At 32.5% G+C, this 20084-nt stretch overlaps 1 protein-coding gene across 12 annotated transcripts in view; it reads left to right on the forward strand.

The window, feature by feature from the left end:
• Nucleotides 1-20084, forward strand: part of LOC145279803 (extracellular sulfatase Sulf-1-like) — a 274221-nt gene that overhangs the window by 198722 nt on the left and 55415 nt on the right. For 7 of the 12 annotated variants that reach the window (XR_013868456.1, XR_013868455.1, XR_013868457.1 and 4 more), the window contains exon 16: nucleotides 16588-16728. The exons of the other annotated variants lie outside the window; for them this stretch is intronic. Coding sequence is in view for 4 of the 7 variants with exons in the window: in XM_080131146.1 (XP_079987272.1) it covers nucleotides 16588-16728 (141 nt within the window). In the remaining 3 variants the exon portion in view is untranslated. The remainder of the gene's footprint in view (nucleotides 1-16587; nucleotides 16729-20084) is intronic. 12 annotated transcript variants of the gene reach the window in all.

Consider the following 20084-nt stretch of genomic DNA (forward strand, 5'->3'; position numbering starts at 1 on the left):
ATCGTCTCTTTTCTGGCATTAGCTCTCATGAGTTTTCATCTGTGTGCATTCACTGCACAGGTTGTGATTGTCCACTTGTTTTTGTCTGAAGTCAGTGCTCGATTCTAGTCGGTGCTGGAACAGAAGTATTCTTCCTTTTTTAAGCAAGATCACATCAATTAAAAACAAGTTATATTATTAAAGATTACAGTGATACTTGCTTTCTTCTACTGAATAACAGGTTTGCAAATCAACGCTTTTCTGTAAGACATAACTACATGTCAGGCAAAAAATGTTCAGTTGAACACAAAAGCAAGTCTGAAACAGATGAGACTGAAGTAGTAATTATGTATAATTTACACAACTTGTTAATTTTATTTAACTTGTATTTTTTCTTTTAAATGGTTTATTTGTTCACTGCGTGTGCTGAAAAAATTGTAAGCACACAAGTGGATGAAAAAAATAAAAACTGAATAAAATAAAAAAAAAAAAATGGGTGATATACAATTTTATGCTGAGTTTATTAGATAATTTTAGAAGAGAAGTAAATGTCAATTTCTTTTCTTGTATTTCTTTGGTGTTAAGATATTCAGTAGGAAATTTTTAGAAATGAGTGGTTTCTAATCGGGTCAGCATGAGCCACTTATAGCAATCATATGCATGGGTGTTTTCTGTTTCATTTCCAGTACAAATATACTAGGAAAGAAAGTATAAAAAATACAGTTACAGTTAAATTTGACTGTCCAATATTGTACTATATGTACAGTGCCCTGTAAAAGTTTACAATACACATTTGAAACTGTCACTTTTTGTATTTCTAGCTTCCAAATGGTAATGATTTTTTTTATAAACATAGAAAATGTATTGAAACTTAGATAGGAACAGTGGGAAAAATAACAATTTAACACAACGCAAAGTGAAAACTCAATAATTAGCAACGCAAAAGTTTACAACACATGTCAAATTCATTAGATTTCTCAACAATTTTATGATGGTTTATCATGGTAAAATGCTTAGAAGCTTCTAGAATGTTCAGGAATATACAATAGTGTTGTAAGACCAGATCTCACCCTAATGGACTCGTCCAGATCCTATATAATCAGCTTCTTAGGCTGGTACTGTGGAGCGAGATCTTACTGATACCTGCAACTACTACTATTCTCTTTATCTTTCTCTATATCCTTGTAGCTTCCTTAATACACTTTTAAACTACTATGTGTTTTCCCGTGTCGTTCTTGTGCATCCAACTGAGCTCCACAACAAATAGACATCGAAGTAAGCAATTAGTAAAATTATTGCGTCATTCTTTATCTAATGACCGTATTGTAAGCAACTACGTCATGGGAAAGAATAAACAGATTGGTCAAAGCTTAGAAAACGAATTGTAAGTCTTCATCAAAGTGAATTGGGATCAAGAACAATATCCAAACAGTTGATGGTTCCATTGAATTCTGTTGGAACAATAATTCCGCACTGAAAGTCTCACAAATCAACCCTTCTTTTGGCCAGGTCAGGACGTCCTCGAAAAATAACCAAACATGCTGAAAGGTTATTAACAAGGAAGATTATGAATTCACTTAGAATTACTCTTAGAGAGCTGCAGAAGGACTTTGAAAACAGTGAAATTAAAGTTAGCAAGGACACGATCAGTAGAACTCTTCACATTAAAGACATCTGCTCTAGATCAACAAGGAAAACTCCCCTTAAGCCGAAGCATGTTCGTGCTAGGCTTGATTTTGCAAGCCTCTAAAGTTTTGGCATAACGTGCTTTGGTCAGATGTGACCAAAATTGACTTCTTTGGCCCTCCAAAAATACCGAAATTTTGGAGAAAAAAAGGTACTGAATACCAGTCAAAAAACACCATTCCAACAGTAAAATTTGGAGGAGAATCCATTATGATCTGGGGTTGTTTTAGTGTAGGAAAAGTGTAAATAATAAAATGAAAAATGAATGGAGCACTTTATATGAGTATCTTGGAGAAAAACCTTAAAGAAAGTGTCAAGTTGCTCCAATTGAAATCCAACTGGATTTTTAAACAAGATAACGATCCAAAAAACACTGCAAAACTTGCACAAAATTGGTTTAATTCAAATAAAATGAATGTTTTAAAGTCGCCTAGTCAATCTCCCGATTTCAACCCTATAGAGAATTTATGGGGAGAATTAAAATTACGGGTCCACAGAAGAGAATGTTCAAATCTGTGAGAATTGGAGAGAATTTGTGTAGAGGAATGGAATAAAATGACACAAGAGATATGTAAGAAGTTCATAAGAGATTACTCAAAATGTCTGCATGGTGTAATCAACAATAATGGTTATGCTACAAAATACTAGATATTATTTTGTAAATGTGTTGCAAACTTCTGCATTGTTTCTATCTTAGTTTCAATACATTTTCTATGTTCATAAAAAGTTTCATTACCATTCGGAAGCTAGAAATACAAAAACTGACAGTTTCAAATGTGTATTGTAAACTTTTGCAGGGCACCGTGTATGTGTGTATAATATATATATATATATATATATATATATATATATATATAATGTGTGTGTGTGTGTGTATATTCAAGCATGTCTGATTGAACAGGACAGTTATTCTTTTTTCCGATCTTTCTGGATATCTTTTTCATTCGCCGAGCAGTCTTTTTTTTAATTTCAGCTGGAACGTTGTATAAAATAGCACCCAAAAGTTGTTTTCTTTTTCTTTTCCTTTGAGACTTGGTGTATTTTATTTATTTTTTTTTTTTTTTGTTAATCTTCCTGCACCCACCTTTTTTATAACCAATAAAAAAAAAAGTTTTTTTTAATTATAAATATACCAAGCCTCAAAGAAAGCGCTTGAGAAGAATAAGCTTGAACAACTTTTGGGCGCCATTTTATACAACATGCCAGCTGAAATTAAAAAGACCGCTCAGCGAATGGAAGACATCCAGAAAAATTGTAAAAAAGAATAACTGTCGTGTTCAATCAGACGTGCTTAAATAAAGACTTGCTGCCAAAATATACAAATATATGTATGTGTGTGTATCGTGTGTGTATGTGCATATATATATATATATATATACACATATATATACACACACACAATACACGTCTTGGAAGTTTTTTAACCTTTGAAACTATACAAAACTTATTTAATTTTTATATTTTTTTATCATTCGTTAGAAAACTATTTAGTCAGTAAGTCATTTAATCATCTGCAATCACTGCATCAACTTGCTGTCTCGAATTCACTATAGTACTAATGTTAATTTAAGTGATCATCAGTTGTTTATCATGAAACACCGTTTCGGGGATTTAATATATATATATATAGCAAAGGTACCTGTCGTTGACTGGGTTCAAAAACAATCTACAGAAAATGGACTCTGATTTATGAAAGTATGATTATGAAAAGGAAGGGTTGTAAAGAGATAGCTTCGAATTTGGGGGTATCAAAACCAAAGCAAAATATGATGAAAGTAAAAATAAAATAGATAAACCCCATAACTTATTATACCATACCTACTTATCACAATATTCTGTGGATCTATATTAAAAAACCTTGTTCAACTTTGTGACAGATTTCCATTCTATGGAGGTCAGGTGCGAACGAACACACCATAATTTTATTATACTATATTTCTTCAAACTGAAACATAATTATCAAAGTATACTTACGCAGATAGATATGAAAAGTCTTTATTAAAGTTTGTGCTTATTTCCATTCTATGGAGGCCAGGCGCGAATGCAGACCCCACAATTTTATTATACCATCCCTATTTAAGTTAAAACATACTTATCAAAGTATTCTTATGTACATCTATATCAAAAACACTTGTAAACGTTTCTTTTGAATTTTAAATTTTTTTTATTTCCATACTTTGTAAACCAGGCACGAATGCAGACCCCCACATTTTTAATGAACCACCGTTCTGCCAGATAAAACATACCCATTCCTGTGTCTCGATACATCTATCATTATATGTAATCAGTTTTTTAAAATAGTTAACCATATAAGAGCCTATTCGTGACCAGGCACACACACTATATATATATATATATATATATATATATATATATATATATATATATATAAAATGAGGAATAAAACTTACATAGAACTTCATTATGCCATCAGATCAATAAGGAAGGAAAAGGACAAAAAACCTTTTGACCATGTTCTGTTCTTCTCAGAAGATGAGAAAAGCCAGCATTATACAGATATGAAAACAAAAACTGGCTTAAAAATATTTAGTTGGTTGTTTTTGTTTTACGGCATATCAACCTTTTTCAGGTTATTTAATGCCGAATCTAGTTATTTTGAGGAACGATTTTTAATGGAGTATATTTATTTTAAGTCAGATTCTATTTAACCCATAGTCGGGACCCTAACAGGTACTACCACTCCGGGTCAGAGTGGACCTGGGAGCAATGGCAATTAAAGGGTGGCTCCACACTCCCCAAAGCCCGCAAGGTGGGGCCTCACCATTGGATATAGTTTTAGGTCATATCGAGGACCTAAAAATATTTAGATTAGAAATGAAAAAATATAAAAATTAAATAAAATATATATAAGTATGTCACTAAGAAAATAAATTTTTAAAAAATGAAGAATAAAGAATTATATAAGTATACTAGCTGGCAGCCAGACCTTACCCGGTTGTACAATACGCTTAAACATGATATTTTAATTTATGCAGATTGCGTATGTATTATTATAGAAAAAATCTTCTAATGACTATTATATATTACGAGGAATAATTTGTTTGGACTAATTCGCTAAAAAAATTGTTTTAATAATGATAATGTCGTTCATCAGTTCCGTCTGTTTGTTTACAATATAACGTCACCTGATCTTTAGGCTTGGCAATGAATGCCATGGAAAAGTCACTTCTAATTAATGTTAAGTTTTAAAATATGCAAACAAAGACATGATTTGTGGTGATTTGGAATGGTACCTGTATTTTTTATCATAAATTGAACTTGTTAATAAGAAATATTAAAATAAAATAGTGAGGTACATCTGGGCCTGAACAGGGAATTCTTTTGATCTGTAGTTAAATGACTACCACTAAGTGTAATCTCCAGATTACAATAAATCTGTTTTTGCCCCCACCCCCAACAAAAGGAGGGTGTACCTATAAATTCACCCTTGTCTGTTTGTCTGTCTGCACTTTTCTCAATAACTATGCCTTGGAATTTTTTGAAACTTTGCACAAACATTAAACATGATATGAGTAAAAAAAGTAACAGAACAGATTTTCCGGGAAAACTCCGGTTGTTCACCTAGGGGCTAAAATTGACACTGTTGTGCTTAAAATAAAATTGATGCCTTGGATTTTTATAAAACTTTCTGAAAAATTATAACTGATTTCTATATAATTTTGTTTGTCTATACTTCACGATAACTCTTGGGTATGCCCCAGGGGTTCTTTTAGGGCTAATAAAAGCACTCCATTTTTGGGACTATTTTACCATATTTGTCCAAAATTTTCTGTGTATGTCTATTTAGCAGTTTTGCATGGTGCTGAACTCAAATTTAAATATGTTAAGGCCTGGGGGACTTTTTGGGTTAAATGGGGGGGAGGGGGGATGATGGACTTAGTCATTTCTTTTTTTTTTTTTTTTTTTTTTTTTTTAATGCATGGTGTAGAACTCAAATTTACATATGTTAAGGCCTAAAACTGCACCGTTTGTTCATTTCCACCAGGATTTGATGTCCCCTGGAGACTTTCGAGGCTAAATGGTGGGGAGGGGGCAAATGCTGAACTTGGTCATTTTTTTTATGCCTTGTTCACTGTTTACTCACAGGGGACCATGCATGCTTCACTTGTTTTAAGAAGAAATGATTTGAGATATTATCTTTCTTGCCAGTGTAACGTAAAATATTTCCCTGTAAAAATTATTTTCATCTATAAAAGAGAAGTTATTTTTAAATCAGATTTTTTCGATACTTGTCAGATAAATTTCTGTATAAAACACATCTAAGAACACTGCCAGATATATAAATTAGCTTTGTGTGAAATTTGCAAATGATAAGCTCAGCTGTTTTGGAATCTGAGGATCTCTCTCTGATCTCTCACTCTCACTCTCTCACTCTCTCTCTCACTCTCTCACTCTCTCTCACTCTCTCACTCTCTCACTCTCTCTCTCTCTCTCTCTCTCACATTCACACACACACACACACAGTGACTTCTATATAATAGTAGAGATAGAAATATCAGTAAAAAAAATAAAAATAAATGGGACCACTAAAAAATGTAAAAAAAAATAAAATAGTTCTTTTTTGAAAAATTGTTTGGTATTTCGATAACAATTTAGAAATTTATGAAACACACCTGAACCGTTTCTTTGGGTTTTTTATTTTGTTTTTATTCTTTGTGTGTGTGTTTTATTTTGTTTTTTAGTAAACTATATATTTTAAACACATGAGCTTTTGACACACAAAAAAGTTATTTTGCTTTCAGAAATTTCTGATTTGTTATTCAAATACCAAGCAACATTTCAATGTGTGAATATTTTTCTTATCTACAAAACACAGCCACATGATACATATAGATTTAAGCTCAACCATTCTTTCCATTTAATGAACTGCTATCTAAGAGGCTATTACATCTTCAGCAAAGTCTCAATGGGTAATGCCATCTAGTACCATTGTGTGGTTTGGACGACCATCAATAAATTGTTTTTAATACAAGAGCAATCCAACAGGGCATTCTGATTGTGATGGTCTTGCTGTGCTGGGACGATGTATACATCTGTGCAGTATAAGGAGATACACTATCCCGTGATTTGCCATCTTGCTTTAAGAAGGGGTTAGTTTCAGTGTAATCACTAATTACTAAAGAACATTGACAGGACTGTTTGGGCATCTTTTGCGAACCATAGTGCGCCTGCTCTTGTACACTGGTTTTTCAATCCCCACCTTCCGACTTTGTCATATCTTCCTGTGTTGGAAGGGAAAAATATGGATTATATACCTATAAATTAGCCTTTCTTGCCTGGGATGAGTATCAATGTATTCAATCTAGAAACGAATATTGCTCTTTTTTTTTCTCCTTGAAGACTAGTTTATGCTCTGACTAGCTTTATATTAAGAATTTAATTTTTCATAGCAGATATGTCACTTACCTGCTTACTTTAAGTTTGGTTGATTAAATCAAGGCAGGAATTGTATGTTTTATTTGGGTATGGAGGGTTAGCAATTTTTTTTTTTTTTTTTTTTTTTTTTTTTTTTTTTTTTTTTCAAGTATATTAGTTCCTTTTTTTTATTTTCTTAAAACGTTGTCTTAAGGAGAATTGGTTCCCATCACTCTGGAAAATCTCATCAGTATGCTCTGTATTTAAGAATTCAGGTCATCGCTCATCCCCCTCTCAGTACAGGCCAATAAGTCTCCTGTGCGTCATGATTAAGTTGCTGGAATCTGTTAAATAGAGAAGTAATCAACCATCTCGGCAAAAATAACCTTCTTAGTGACAAACAATATGGTTTCCGTTCTGCTAGATCTACAGATGTGCGTACAGTTATATCCCATAGGATTAGCGAATCTCTTGATGGAAGCAACCTTTCTAGGGCAATTGTTCTTGACATATCAAAGACCTTTGATAAGGTATGGCATAAAAGTTTACTTCACAAGATCTCCAGCTAAGGTATAGCTGGAAATGTCTTCTCAATTATTAAATCATTTCTCTCTGATAGGCTCATAAGAGTAGTAGTTGATGGGCAAAAATCAGCTCACAGTGTTAATGCTGGAGTCTCTCAAGGGTCTATCCTGGGCCCAACTCTTTTCCTTATTTACATTAATGATCTTCCAAATCACATCCTTACATCATTCGTAAACATATATGCTGATGACACTACCATCCTACCATCTATGGTAGCACATCTAAGAGTGTAAACGACCAAGTTCTCTCCGATTCTCTCTCTCCTGATCTTGAGCACGTGGTACAATGGGGAAAGAGGTGGCTGGTTACTTTTGATGCATGTAAAACTAAGCTGCTATCTTTACATCATCAACGTTCTGGTCCCCATCTGGCATCAATTGAAATGAATGGCTCTCGTCTTGGGGAGGCTCCATGTTTTGACAAGCTTCTGAGCTTGACATTTACTCCTGATCTAAAATGGAATACGTACATCAAATCTGTTGCCAAGGCTGCTGGAAAAATGGTGGGATCCTTCTATCGCTCCAGTAGATATCTCACTGCTGATGCAATTCTCTATCTATATAAGAGCCAGGTAGGTCCAAGGATGGAGTACTGTGGCCACATCTGGGCAGGAGCTGCTAGAAAGGACTTGTCCTGCCTTGATAGAGTTCAAAATAGACTTCATAGCCTCATAGTAGATGTCCTTTTCTCTTCCCTGCAACCTCTATCTCACAGAAGAGACGTTGCGAGTTTGTCTCATGCTTTATCATTATTTTCATGGCAAGTGCTCGATCGAGCTTCAATCTATGGTACTCCTTTGCCAAACCTTCACAAGAAACACTTGTCTAGCTGAAAACACTATCAATAATTCCCCCCACTCTTTATCTGTGCCTAAATCAAAACGTAGATTCCATGAACAAAGTTTCTTTCTTAGAAGTGCACACCTACGTAAATGTCTTCCATTTTCCTACTTTCCAGCTGACTACAATCAGATTGTCTTCAAGTCCAACGTAAAAAAGTACTTGATGAGTCGTTCCACTTAACAAATTTACCGAATTTCTATTACTAACGATTACTATATTGTCCAATGGACTACTGTACATTCTTAATCCTTACTCTCGAGTGGTCTCTGCTGGGTCTTGATAAGTGGTGATGCCTATGTAAAAAAAAAAAAAAAAAAAAAAAAAAAAAAAAAAAAAGCTTAACAATAGCATGAGATTATAATTATAAACTCTCTAGGTATCTATGGTTCTGTGCAGTTTTGAGATGTCCACCTCCCAGGTTTTGTCTTCTCCCTTCGAGAACGAGTTTATTGCTAATCATCTTAGGGGTCCCTAGTGGGGAATGCTGACGGGGCTACCCAGGCATGTTTTGCAGGCTATAGCATCCTAGCGGAAGAGTACTGGCTTTTCAATCTCACTTTCTGACCTTAGTGTCACATTACCATCATGGGAGATAAATAAGGGAGGTATAGAATGTTTTTTTGTAAATAAATAGTAAAAGGAGGGGTTAGGGATGTAAGTTTATAAACCTCTTATTGTTAATTTCTTATTCTAGGTGTTTGGAGGTGTAATGTGAATTACTAATGAACATAGATGGAAAATAAGTGTCTACCATGAAGTTTCTCTTAATGAAGGATGTATGTCTGGATATAGTAGGTAATTTATGAAATAGATTGTAATTTTTTTCTTTCATTCTGTGAATAAAATATTTTTTTAAATTCTGTACTTCATGAGCCAGGCAAAATCAAATATCGATTTTGTAGAGATAACTTTGTTTAATTCTACCCAATATTGTTCCTTTTTGCATGGCTTTTTATGAAGTTAGACAGTCATTTTTATGTGAAGGATATCCAGCTCCCCCTCCAAAATAGGACAAAAATAAAAATTGCCCCAGTTAATGTCTTCTGATCAATGAAAGAACAGATACTACACTTTGATTCCAAATCTGAAAGCCAGGCAAAATATAAACTAGTCAATATTAGGAAAAGTATTAGTTGCTTTTTTTGTTGTCTATTTCAATATAATTGCAGGTCTGTCGTTGTTTTATCGTTATTTCCATGGGAAGTGCTTGCCAGAGCTCCAATCTCTGGTCCCCACTCGCCAATCTTTCACGAAAAACACCTGTCTAGCTGAAACCACTGTCAGTAATTTTCCCCACTCTTTATCTGTGCCTAAATCAAAACATAGATTCCATGAACAAAGCTTTTTTCTTAGAAGTGCACGCCTGTGGAACTCTCTTCCGTTTGCCTGTTTCCCACCTGACTACAGCTTGGATGTATTCAAGTCCAACATAAACAAATTCCTAATAAACCACCCCCTTAAGTAAGACCCTTTATCAAATCTGCATTACTAACGATTACTACGATATTGTCCCATTGATTACTGTACACACAATAACCCTTATCCTTGAGAGGCCTCTGGGCCTTGATAAGTGGTAACTTCATGTACAAAAAGAAGTCTTCTATTTAAGACTTTACAATCCCAACTTCATTTTCCTAGGCTTTTTGGTAATTAACACAAGCCATAGTATATTCCGAGTTTAATCACTGTATTAATGGAGACCGGGAGGGGGGGGGGGCTAAAAATCTAGGTTGGCAATTAGATTTGTTCCAGATTTTGCACCCATCCTCCCTCACTCCCATAATTAATCAATGTCATATCTTTGCTGGAATGAGACGGGTTTTATGTCAATAATTTGAAGATCAGAAACTACTGGGAGCTGCTGATAGGCCTACTTGGGTATTTTTGTGAGCCAATACACCTCTTGTGCACTAGCTTTTCAGTCCCCACCTTCTGACCTTCTCACATTGGTGAGAGGGTAATAAATACGATTCTTGTATATAATAAACTAGCGGGGGGGGGTACCCGGCGTTGCCCAAGTGTTTGTTTCCGGGACGGGGGGGGGGAGTTTTAAAAAATGTTATGGTAGGTAAGTAGGAAGGATCAAACCCGGAGTCATGAGTAAAAGTAGGAAAATAAAGTGTGAAAAAAAAACAAAAAAAAAAAAAAACATCTGCAACGTTAACAGTTCGGCCACCAAGAAAAGTCCATTCCAGTTGTTTAGGAAAAAAAAAAAAAAAAGACTACGGTAGGTCGGCGCGAACATGAAAATATGTGAATTGTCCAGTACGCTAACCACTACGCCACAGAGCACTGCAGCTTAGTTTAGTGATTTTAAATAACTTCACATGAAAGAACTACGAAGCCAAACCGGTGTTCTCTTCTCAACTTTTCCTTGTGAACGATCCCCAAATGGTGTTAAGTGGTGGCAGGGGGAGGAGGAATTTATTAGAGAGAAAATATTTTACCACTTCCATTGATCTTAACCGATTTTGGCCATGACTTCTCAGCAGAAAAAGTATAGAAATCTAAGATTATCGAGGAATTTGAGAAATAATAAGCCTATAACACACCTCAGATATTGTTCTGCCGTTTGTGCATATTATATTTGCATGAAATATCTTGATTTTTAATCCTATTAAGGTCAAAATCAGACGGGGAAAAAATGAGTTCATTTTATTTATATAGAGATAATATAAAACAGCTATATTGTGAAAAAAGATTTTCAATTTTCATTCAGTAAAAGTTATGAATTTACTGGTATTTAAAATTGTAAAAAAAAAAAAAAAAAAAAAAAAAGAGGGGGCGTTTTTTTTGTTTTTTTTATGACTGGTTTTAATAGAAACCACGTCGCTTCAGCAACTACTGTTGTTACTAATTCACTGCTGTCACGGAAAGAGAAGTAACAATTGAAACAGAATGAAAGTATGAAAGAGATAATTGGGGGATTTTATTCAAAGGAGACAAGTGCCGTACGTTGTTATTACATGTGTTTATTAGGGCAAATAAATAAGACTGAAATTAAATAAAGAACAAGTGAATTTATTGGAAGCCTGGAAAAATCATGGATTACATGTGAAAAGTAATATGGTTAAGCTTAAACATGGAAAAGTAAAGAACTAGCTGTTAAAACTGGAAAAGAAAAGGGGAAGATATTCTAGTAAAAAATATAATAAATTCATAACTTAAAATATTGCAGCATTAAGAATTTTTTTTTAATTCAATTTATAACATTAGATAATCAATTCTTAATGTTGCAATATTTTAAGTTATAAATTTGTTTTACTAGAATATCTTGTCCTTTTCTTTTCCAGTTTTAACAACTAGTCCTCTACTTTTCCATGTTTAATTTTAACCATATTACATTTCATGTTTGCATTTTTCTATTGTAATATAGATATGGATTAGCCCTTCTGGCTGGGATCCATAGTATCAGTGTGTTCAATCTAGAAACTAATGTCTCTACCCATTTGTTTTAGTGTGAAGATCAGTTTATGCTCCGACTAGCTTTATACTGATAACATTTTTTTAATCATAGCAGATGTTATTTACCGGCTTTGGTTGATTAAATCAAGGCAAGAATCGTATGTTTATTTGGATGTGGAAGGTTAGCAATATTTTTGTCATTAGTCAGTGTGTGTGTGTTTTGTTTTGTCCTCCCCCCCCCTTAAACCGACTTTTCCCCTCTGACAAATAAGTCAAACCTGCTCAACTCCCTCACAATCCCCTGTTAGACACGATCCCAAATAATAGCCACTTACATTTAAAGTGGTAATATGCCTTGTTTGGAGTGAAAAAGTGAAGCGAGCATGGTTCCCCGAGAGTGCACCCCACCCATTTAGCCCCCAAATCCCCAAGGCCTTAACATATTTAAATTTGAGTTCAGCACCATGCAAAACTACTAAATAGACATACACAGAAAATTTTGGACAAACATGGTAAAATAGTCCCAAAAATGGAGTGTTTTTATTAGCCCAAAAAGAACCCTTGGGGTATACCCAAGAGTTATCACGAAGTACAGATGAACAAAATTATATAGAAATCAGTTAGTTACAACTTTTTAGAAAGTTTTATAAAAATCCAAGACATCAATTTTTTTTAATAAGCACAAAAGTATCAACGTTAGCCATTTTAACCCAAAAGACACCTCTAGGGGAGGCAACGAAAGTTTTCCCAGTTAATCCATTCTGTTACTCCTTTTACTCATATCATGTTTAATGTTTGTGCAAAATTTCAAAAAATTCCAAGGCGTAGTTATTGAGAAAAGCGCAGACAGATGAATGGATGTACGGACAAGGGTGAATTTATAGGTCCACCCTCCTTTTGTCGGGAGACCAAAAAGTTTTCAAATGGTCACTTATCTGCTTACCTTGAGTTTGTTTGATTTAAATTGACTAATTTACATTTGTCATCTTTACTTTCCCCTCGAAAATATAATTACAACAAAAGATATTTGCTAATGTAACATTGTCATTAATCTTGGGTGATGGTGTTGTTACATTTTAACAATTGGACCCACACATTTTGTCTGAGACAGTTGCAATAGAACAAAAAGGAAAAGGAGAAATTCGACTCGGCTTTTCTTTTTTTTCCGGTTTAACAAAATACATTTATTACCGGTACTTTCCAACAACGCATTGCATATTGTTTTAAGTCTCTTAGTTCATCTCATCTGTCATGTACTTTACAAAACCCTGCTGTCTCAACATTGGTTTAAGTCTTTTGCTGCTATGGGCCACATGTCCATCTTGCGTCAGCACACACTTTTTCCAATCTTCTACTACCTACATGTGTTGTCACTTTCTGTCCATGTTTTCTTTTTCTTTCCTTTTTCTTTTCCCTTTTCTTCCTCCATTGTGACGTCACATAGCGCACTGGCTCAAACATTTGCATATATGCCATTCGGCTGCTGCTGCTATAAGCACTAGCGGTTCTGTTACACTAAGACGTTTGTAAGCTTTATCATTTTACTGCTTCTTTGTATGCTTTACCATTTTTAAATGTCTGTCAGGGTGAATAGTATTAAAAAGAAAATTACTTTTATAAAAATAATTGTCATTGTCAGCTATGTCTCTTTTTTATTTATTTCAAATTGTGGCAATTTAACTCTTTTTAAAATAAATATTCCATCTTCTTACTGTAAAAATAATTGTCAGTTAAATATTCTTAAAAAAATCAAAACCAATGCGACTTTTTGGAATGTATTAAAAAAATCATGTTGTCTTAGTCGATGGAACAATCTCATTTGATTTGGAAACAATTCATTTTAAAATATATTGAGTCTGAATTTTAACAACATTGGATTGATCATCAGTCACCATCTTTATTGATTGGATGATCTCATTTTTTAAAATGTGTGAAAAGTAATAACATATGTACAAATATGAAATGCCTTAGTTTATTGGTTTCAGGTAAGTACTTTTTTTTTTTTTCATCTTTGCTTAATTTTTTTTTTTTTTTCAATCCGGATGCATGTATTTTTGCATGAGGCTTCGATTTAATTTCTACGTCTACGTATTTGGTCAATATTTTAGTTGTGAACTCCTTTCACAAAACAATTGCATTAAACAATTAGCAAGGGAGGGGAAGCTTTTTTTTTTTTTTTTTTTTTTTTTTTTTTTTTTTAATATAGAAATCGCTCCAGACAAGGTATGACACCACTTGACATAAGGTGCTAAAAAGAATACTACTTTAAAAATAGAAAGTAGTTACTGATAAATGTTAGATAGATAGATTCCAACCCAGAAAACAGCAATTCTTTACATTTTGTCAGAAACATCACTCATGAAATGTGAGGACTAAATCATCCCTCCTTCCAAAGTTTTTAATTTTTATTCTTTTTTAAGTAATTTTTATTTTTTTTTTTAGTATTTCCAAAGTTCACAATTATCAAAATAATCTGAACTTTTACAAGTTATGAAGATTCCCAACCATAATTCATTATAAAATTAAACTTACTTCAAAATCTCTACATAGTATCCCTGCAACTTATGTCCCTGATAATAGCCCCCTTAAGTGGCACTGTGCCTTGTTTGGGGTGAAAATGTAATTTAAAAAAGGTGGTGGTGGGGGGGGGGGGGTCAGTAGTAGTAATGTTGCAGAGTCAGAAAGTATAAAGTTCGATTTTGACTCTTAGAATTTAAAAATATCTAATTCTTTAAAGTCTTTGATTATTCAAACTATTGATTCTTTGGGGATTAAAAAAAAAATTAAAAAATTTTTTTTTTTTAAATCTAATTCATTCTTACGAGTTCAACTCCGCAACTCTGATTGTAAGTGACATAGAGTTAACATTGGAGACAAGAAACCCCTCCCCACACACACACACACACACACACACACACACACACACACACGTCTTTTGAAAGGGTAAGAAAGATGTTTCTTTCTTCTTTTTTTATATTGATTAATTGCATAAAAAATATCTTGAAAATTTGCTAGCAAAAATTCTAAGAGGTTGTTTGATTTGTTCAAAATTTTTTCTCTGAATTAAAAAAAAGTTTACTTAAAGTTATGATTGAGATTCAAATATCTTCATGAAGCAGAACGATCAGCTGACAAAGAATGTCAACAAAGAACTTGATTTTAACCGAAAATTGTTAAATATCAAGGTAAAAAATTTTGAAAACGATTCATTATACAATTTAATTTTAAATTAGCAAATTGTGACGCTTTTTTTTTTCTTTTTTTTTTTTCATTATAATTGTTATTCCTTTGCATTTAATTGGTTTGGATGCTTATTTGCTTATTATGTTGTGTTTTTTTTGTTTTTTTTAATGGACATTTTTTTTATATTGTCTTCTGGTTTTATTTAATTTCTCCCCAAAATCTACTCTGACCCATTTATCTTTCACATTGGATAAAATAAACAAATACATACAACTTAATAATCCAAAATTAGAACTTACATTTGAGTTTAATAAAAAACAAAACTTAAAAAAGCAAAAAAAAAAAAAAAAAACGATGATAAAAAAAACACTTCCACATGCAAGTACTTGTAATATATTCACTAAAATCTGCCCATTTGTGGCAACCTAAAATTGGTTTACTCTTTCAGCCCTAATGCTGCATTCTAACTCTTTTACTTTATCCTTGCATTATTATAGCATTATAACACAGCTTCCTATTTCAGTAGCTTCTTTTCAAGACCTACCGGCTTGTACAACTCTCATCCTGCTGACTGTTTTCCTCCTATCTATAAGCTTTGGTCTAAGGCGAATAAGCATCTCTTGTCTTTGCAATAATCATCTTTCATTCTTAACTCCTTACATCAAGTGGCTTCATGCCTTGGCTGGAGTGATTTTTGTGCTTATACAGTATGGTGGGGCACAGACAAAAATCACATTTACTCAAATGAAAATCTCATTCCAAATAAATTAACAGAAAAACTCTGATATACTTACATATCCGATAAAAATAAGTGTCTATACTAGAAAATTGAGTAGAATTTTAATTAAAAATAAAAAAAATAAAAAATCAGTTTTATTGTGTTTTGCCGATCTGTCATTGATAAGAGCAGAAATTCTATTAAGCAGGGGGAGATAAGTCGGTCTGTTATTTAACCAAGTAATAATGAATTGTGGATCATCTAAATATGAAAACTTTTTTATCTTTGTTTAAAATTTTACTCAATAATTTTTCCTTGTTTTGGGTGAGAATACTTATTTTTGCATGATACATAAGTATATCAAAGAGTTTCTAATTGGAATGCAATTTTCACCTGTGACTCGTACAGTATATCACAGCGATTTCGATTATAAAAACAAAATTTATTTCTCTTTAGAAAATCAAACTCCTTTTTTTTTTTCTTTTTTTTTCTTTAAGAAAAAAAAATGTAAATCCTACTTACTAATAACCTTCAACTGTTTTTTATGTAAAAGTAGTTGTGGCTGAAGAATCAAAGTTAAGCCAAGTTAAGCAACCCTAACTAGAAATCCTGTAACTATTTGTAGCGTTTAATCTCCTCTCCCTTTCACATTTTAATTGAATGCTAAGGATACTTAAGTTGAGCTGTAAACTGCAATTCTACTATTAAACTAAGTCAAAGGCCATCATTTTCACTGCTAAAGATCTCTTACCATTCATCCAGCATGATTAACTGAGGCTTGACTATTCGAACTTCTTTTTGTCTTCTTCCTAGCCACAACAAGGGGTAAGACCCGACAACGGCCACGTTCCATTGATTATCTTTCTCAACTTCATGGGCTAACTTGTAAAAAGGATGGTCTGGAGTGTACTATCATGGATAACGAACACTGGAGGACGCCTCCATATTGGACTTGTAAGCGACTGAATTTAATGACTTTTCCTTTTTTTTTTTTTTTTTGTCACATCTTCACTATTCTGTAACCAATGTTTCTAATGAACGTATCACTTAAGTTTAGTTTAACATATTAGCTACCATTAGATTCTCTCGTTTCTTCAATTTATTTCTTGAATTTATTTCATTAAATATATGCAAATCAAAACTTTTGCTTTTCTAAATATAAATATTATTTTTCTAAAATAAAATTTCCAATAAAATAAAACTTTCAATTTTATATGCTAATATTTGGGGGGAAAAATTACAGATCCTTTTGAACTACAAATGTGTGTATATATATTGTATTTTAGCTCTCACATTCTTACAACCGAGCACTTTATTGATATTTTTTTTTTTTTCAACATACCCTGACGCGCTATATATACACACACACACACACACACACACACACACACAATGAAGTATTCCCAAGTTTGGTTATTTGTGGAAATTTGTTTTAAACTCACAACTTGGAGCTTGTGTGTGTGTGTATATATATATATATATATATATATATATATATATATATATATATATATAATTATATATCCTCAAAACCTCTGGCCTTGATGGAGGGGTGTCTTAAACTTGCTGCTATGGTTTCAAATGATCTGAAATAACAGCAAGGGGAGACTTCATTTCCAAATATTTCTCATGGTATATCTCCCCTCTTTTGGAAATAGGATATGATTATGAATATCTCCAGTATCAAATAATCCTTACACTGTGAAATTTACTTTATGTATGAAAATCAAAGAGGGGAGATATAACTTATGAGACATATTTGGAATCAAGTCTTCCCTTGCTGTTATTTCAGATGATTTGAAACCATAGTAGCAAGTTTTAGTCTCCTTTCCATCAAGGTCAGAGGTTTTGGGAAAATATTGGATATTTTGTAATTTATATGCAAAACTAGGAAAACAAATGACTATGATTGAAACATTTTATGGCTATAAAAAAACTGTCAAAAATAGGCTCTGAATGAGGGACAAACCTCTTAATGTGCAACCTTTCTGGAACTCTTGTCTGTTTTGACGTTTTTAATTCAGAAATAGGTTTTAAATATGTTAAATCTTTCAACATATATGAATAATATCTGTTTACTGGATAATGAATTTTGAGCTTCTAAACGTCAGTTTGGATCTGATTCGTATAGTTGATACCAAAGATTTCTTATATAAAATCTCTATTTAGTGATATAATATGCATTCTATATTATTGATGTTACTTTGTCATTCAAAATAATGAGGCTACTCAAACCTTGTGACACAGAAATTGTATACATTGCATATAAAGTGCTTTGTACTTAAACACACCATTCGTATTTACAAGAGAATTAATTTGGTAGCCAATGTGTTAATCTATAAATATCAATATTACTCTAACAGCATATTGATAAAAAAATCTTTGATTTCACAAATATCATGAGTCATGTATTTAAATTTTGAATTTAAATTATTCCAATGAAAGGTAAAATGTTTTTATAAATATTCTCCCCTCCTACCCAACTTCTGTAAACTAGAAATAATTTTTTATTTCATTTATTTTAAGTATTTTGCATTTTTTTTTTTTTTTTTTTTTTTTTTTTGCATCTCCTGTTGGTGTTTATTTTATGTTGCAATTTATTTTATGTAAATGAATTTCTTATTGTCTGTTTTTAAAGTCAATTAGTTTTGACTCTTACTTCATAAACAATTGTGTGGTTGATAGAAATGAATGCTCTTTGTAATTGTCCTTTGTAATCTATTGGAGAATGGCAACCCAAACAATCACTGCAGATTGCAGACTACATTTGAAGTTTTAATGCAATCCTATATTATATTTCTCATGAGTTATGTGGTTATGTATTTTTAAAAGTAAACCTATTCTTTGGAGATGTAAAATATGTCAGAGAGGAGGGAACATGCTGCTCATATATATATATTGTAAATAGTATAACTACACCCCTAAAATAAGAATGGGTTTAAAGCTCCTAAAATTCATACTAGAGTTGTCCGTGGAAAAAAAATTATTTTCAAATATAAGTGTTAACTAATAATCAGTTCTAGAGGTTGAAGGTTCAATCCTCAATACAGGCAATACAAAGAATTTCTATCTAGTCATAGCTGACAGAATGAGAGCAAGTTACTCTTTATTCAAAAAAGCGGTGAAGCACCCATTCTAAGTTGATGGGTTATAAGTTTTGCCCGGTTTTAATGGACTAAAAAATCTAGTCAATTATATAATACAATTTTAGAACTAAAAATAGATTTGGATGCATTCACAGGGCTCTACATTGCGAGTGAAACAGTCTCATTTGCAAGTGATTTTTCAAAGTGGCAACTAGAAATAATGAAACGCTTATCTTTTGGCGATTGTATTTCTTTCACTGACAATCTTCGTAAGCTCACTGCTGAGCGAAAAATATCTTTTCAACTTTGTTCGTTTTGTAAGAAAAAAAAGTAAAATTATTTAAACAAAAGTTTAATAGAACAAATTACTTTTTTTTAATGAAGGCTGTTTAAAAAAAATATATCTGAAGAAATTAGAATACCTTCAAGTATCAGCATAAAATTTGTTGTATATTTAAAATTACACTTATTAAAAAAAAAAAAAAAAAAAAACACAGAAAATCTTTGCTGTACATACTCGTCACAGAACGAAGCTGTCATATTCTAAAAATCATGTTGGCTTGGCTAGTAACTTTTCTATTTGGCTAGTAAACGAAAATATTTAGTTGTCAAAGGTCAACTAAAGATAAGTTTGTAGAGCCCTGATTCAAGACATGACCATCTTTACAACGGGTAAGGCAATCATGCAACTAAGGTCTTTTACTGGAGGCAATGCCAATTTCTTATGGAAAATACTTGTGTAATTTGATGCTTACATACCAAATAAGAACCACAATGATCTAATGGATAAATTTGACAATTAACAATAGATACACCTAAAAAAAATGGTTATTTCCCTTGGACTGAAGAAGAGAGAAGTAAACAAATAATTCTCCATCACAAACTTTAATCATAACACATCCAATGACTTTTCCATTGATATTTATTTTGTAAATTAAACAAATCTATTAAAGGTTATACTTTACCTGTTGATTATTTTTGAGTGGTTATTAGACCAATAACATGTATCATCAGACGTAACATGACGAATTCCTATAAATAGACAGACAGGTAACTTTAAATAAACAAAGGGAAGTAGATATTTCAATAGGGGATATTTTATTTCCGTGCAAGATTTCTTTTTCTTTAGAAAATTTATATTTAATCAGGGTTATGGTTACAATCCTTTCAAAATGAAATTTTCTAGGAACAGTGATGAAGTTTTAGCAGCTAAAAAGATATCTG

This window comes from Euprymna scolopes, chromosome 7 (genome assembly GCF_053919585.1).
Source record: "Euprymna scolopes isolate OS-2025 chromosome 7, ASM5391958v1, whole genome shotgun sequence".
Lineage (NCBI taxonomy): Eukaryota > Metazoa > Mollusca > Cephalopoda > Sepiida > Sepiolidae > Euprymna > Euprymna scolopes.